At 24.9% G+C, this 2,591-nt stretch overlaps 1 protein-coding gene and 1 long non-coding RNA gene across 4 annotated transcripts; one reads left to right on the top strand and one right to left on the bottom strand.

The window, feature by feature from the left end:
• The first annotated feature begins 94 nt into the window (after positions 1-94).
• Positions 95-906, top strand: LOC112460426 (tubulin-specific chaperone E-like). Of its 3 annotated transcripts, none has more exons than XR_003041443.1 (3): positions 95-178; positions 268-556; positions 651-906. XR_003041443.1 is itself a non-coding variant. In XM_025025087.1 (3 exons), the coding sequence occupies exons 1-3, from the start codon at positions 138-140 to the stop codon at positions 857-859; spliced, it is 420 nt and encodes a 139-aa protein (XP_024880855.1). In that variant the 5' UTR covers positions 107-137; the 3' UTR covers positions 860-906. The 3 variants fall into 3 exon arrangements, 2 of the variants coding, with proteins under 2 accessions (XP_024880855.1, XP_024880854.1); XM_025025087.1 differs by having other exon boundaries at positions 107-178; positions 324-493; XM_025025086.1 differs by having other exon boundaries at positions 107-178; positions 324-556.
• Positions 907-1,502: 596 nt separating this feature from the next.
• On the bottom strand, positions 1,503-2,591 carry LOC112460425. The gene is made up of 3 exons (XR_003041442.1): positions 2,505-2,591; positions 2,084-2,212; positions 1,503-1,643 (listed from the first exon to the last, which is right to left on the bottom strand). It is a non-coding gene; the product is annotated as an uncharacterized LOC112460425 (long non-coding RNA).

Genomic DNA, 2,591 nt, shown 5'->3' with positions numbered 1-2,591 from the left:
AAATTTATATTTCATATAATACTTAAAAAGATCTTTTTTTACAGCTTAGAATATCTTAATTTGAATTTAATTAAAATAGATAGAATTAGATTTTTATCTTCAACATCAACAGATAAGACTGCTTTGTTTCCAATGCTATGTCATCTACATACATATTTCAGAAAGCTACATATCAGAGGTAAAAAGTTAGGTTTTTATAGATAGCATTGATGCAGTAAAAATTTTATATCAAAATTTCTAACTAAACCATTTGACATAAAATTTTAGTGGCAATCGATTAGCGAATTAGATAAATTATAAAATCTAGAAAACTTGAAATTTAGAGAAGATCCCATTTTGAAAAACGAAACTGTAGAGACTGCTCGACAATTGATAATTGCAAGGATAGCGAAATTAAAGATCTTAAATGGTACAGAGATACCTCATAATGAAAGGAGAGGCGCAGAGCACAATTATTTGAAATTGTCCTTACCAGTGTGGCTAGAAACCGAAAGTAATTCAGAAAAGCGAACATCATTTATAAATAAACATCCCCGATATCCTATTTTAGTCAGTAGTATGTATGAACTTTACATTTCTTACAGTAAAAAATACTTTAAATGTAAAATAAAACATAGTTTCTAGAAAAAAAAAATATTTTACACTTTCAGAATATGGAATTGCGGATATTCCTTCAGCTAAACTGAAAGTGGAAATGGTTTCCAATGTGATGACGGTGGAATTTGTATGTCCGGACGATCCACGTCAGTCTAGAGGGATTAAAAGGAAGTTACTTAAAGATGTGGAAGTTCAAAAAATGATTGGGCTTGTTCAAAAATCGGTTAATGAAGCAGGCCCTAAAATTCTAAGTATATTTTAATTAAAAATAACATGTACTTTTAATGTAAAATATAGGAGACTGATTTACATTAATAAAATAAATTAAAGTTTTAAATGAAGAAAAATTAAATTACATTTTGTAAGCATAAAAGAATTGATTGGTCCATTATGCATGTGCATAAGGAAATAGACCAATCCGTTTCTTTATACATATGGTTATGCACCTGTGCAAGTTTGTCTGGATAGACTTTTAAACGGGGAGCATACACTTCTGCACAATGCATAAACATAAGAAAATCGATTGGTCCATACACATGTGCATAAGGAAATAGACCAATCAATTTTCTTATACTTACGCATTATGCTTTGTGCAGAAGTGTTCCCCGCTTTAAGGTCATACATTAAAAGTACATGTTCTTTTTAATTAGGATATATACTTAGAAATATTTTTTCTCAACAAAAATATTAAAAAACTTAAATATTGTAAAAGTAAATAATGTTTCTGATATAAAGCTTTAGACAAAAAATCTGCAGAAAGAGAACTTGAAGTGGAACAATTTACAATATTTGCAATAAAATAATGATATTTTATGTCATTCTTTATTGTTTAAATATATATATGTGTGTAATACAATATTTTAATGTGTAATATATAATTGAATAATACTAATAATGTTCAGACATAATAAATGTAAGACTTTCAACAAACAGAAGAAACGTTTTTAATATAAAGAATCCAATCCAATTATTTGTCATTTAAACAAGAACATCATTCCTTTTAATCTAAGAATATTTTAATCCAGTTTACTCTTCTTATTTGGGTGCTACAAAAAGAAAGTACATTATTTGTTTATGTCATATATTTAGATATTTAGGTAATTAAAAAAAGAGAGGAATCTATAGTCTTAACCCTGTTCTGATCATCATGAATATTTTATGTCCGACCACTTTTTCATCTATTTATTAAAGTAGTTCAAAAGATTGCAAAAAATTTACGAAAATATTTTCAAGTTTCTAGAATTGAATTATTAAAGATTAATTACAATTTTTTAAAGTGTCATTTTTCACAAAGTAAAGTAAAAGTGAAAAGATATAATTATAATATAATTTTCATAAAAATAATATATAAGTAATTACGAATATATATTACATAAAGTACATGGATTTTTTATTTCTCAAAAGTTAATGACTATTGTATTGTAAATAATTATTTAAATCCTTATTTTTATTAATGTCAATGTTTATTTATTTGTATGTTTACTACCTGTTGTCGAATTATCCTCTGTAGTTCTTTTAAGATTACGAGAGGCTTTTATAACTGTTTTCAATGGTATATGTCCATCTATCTGTGAAAGATCCTTCAAGTGTTGTACTATAAAATATGGTGGGTCAACTATGAAGAAATATAATATATATAATTATTATAAAAAAGTATAATGTCAATAATTATATATTTAAAAGAAAAATTAATTTTAATTTGTATTTCATCAATAATGAAAAATTTGTTTCTTAATCTTGATATAGAAAAGAGAGAATTATTGAATGCGTACTTGCAAGTTCCTAAAACGTACTTTTTCAATGTTTTATATATTTTTTTAATATATATAAGAATAAGTTGTTCTTATTATATAAACTAAATTTTAAAATAAAATAAATTTTATCAGTAATAAATAAGAATATTTTACCTGTAGTTTGTATTTTGCCAATTACTTTAATTTTATCACCTTTGTTTAAATCAAGATCACAATAAATTTCTTCGTCAAAATATATTA

The sequence above is a fragment of the Temnothorax curvispinosus genome, unplaced genomic scaffold, assembly GCF_003070985.1.
Source record: "Temnothorax curvispinosus isolate PA1 unplaced genomic scaffold, ASM307098v1 QBEX01010514.1, whole genome shotgun sequence".
Lineage (NCBI taxonomy): Eukaryota > Metazoa > Arthropoda > Insecta > Hymenoptera > Formicidae > Temnothorax > Temnothorax curvispinosus.
The sequence above is the reverse complement of the archived record's forward strand: the minus strand, read 5'-3'. Positions and strand labels throughout refer to the sequence as shown.

Bases quoted from the DNA above. Each gene is read 5' to 3' on its own strand.
- LOC112460426 (XM_025025086.1), top strand. From the start codon at position 138: ATGTCATCTACATACATATTTCAGAAAGCTACATATCAGAG. The intron at 179-323 runs GTAAAAAGTTAG...CTTGAAATTTAG, and splicing joins CAGAAAGCTACATATCAGAG to AGAAGATCCCATTTTGAAAA. The intron at 557-650 runs GTATGTATGAAC...TTACACTTTCAG, and splicing joins ATATCCTATTTTAGTCAGTA to AATATGGAATTGCGGATATT.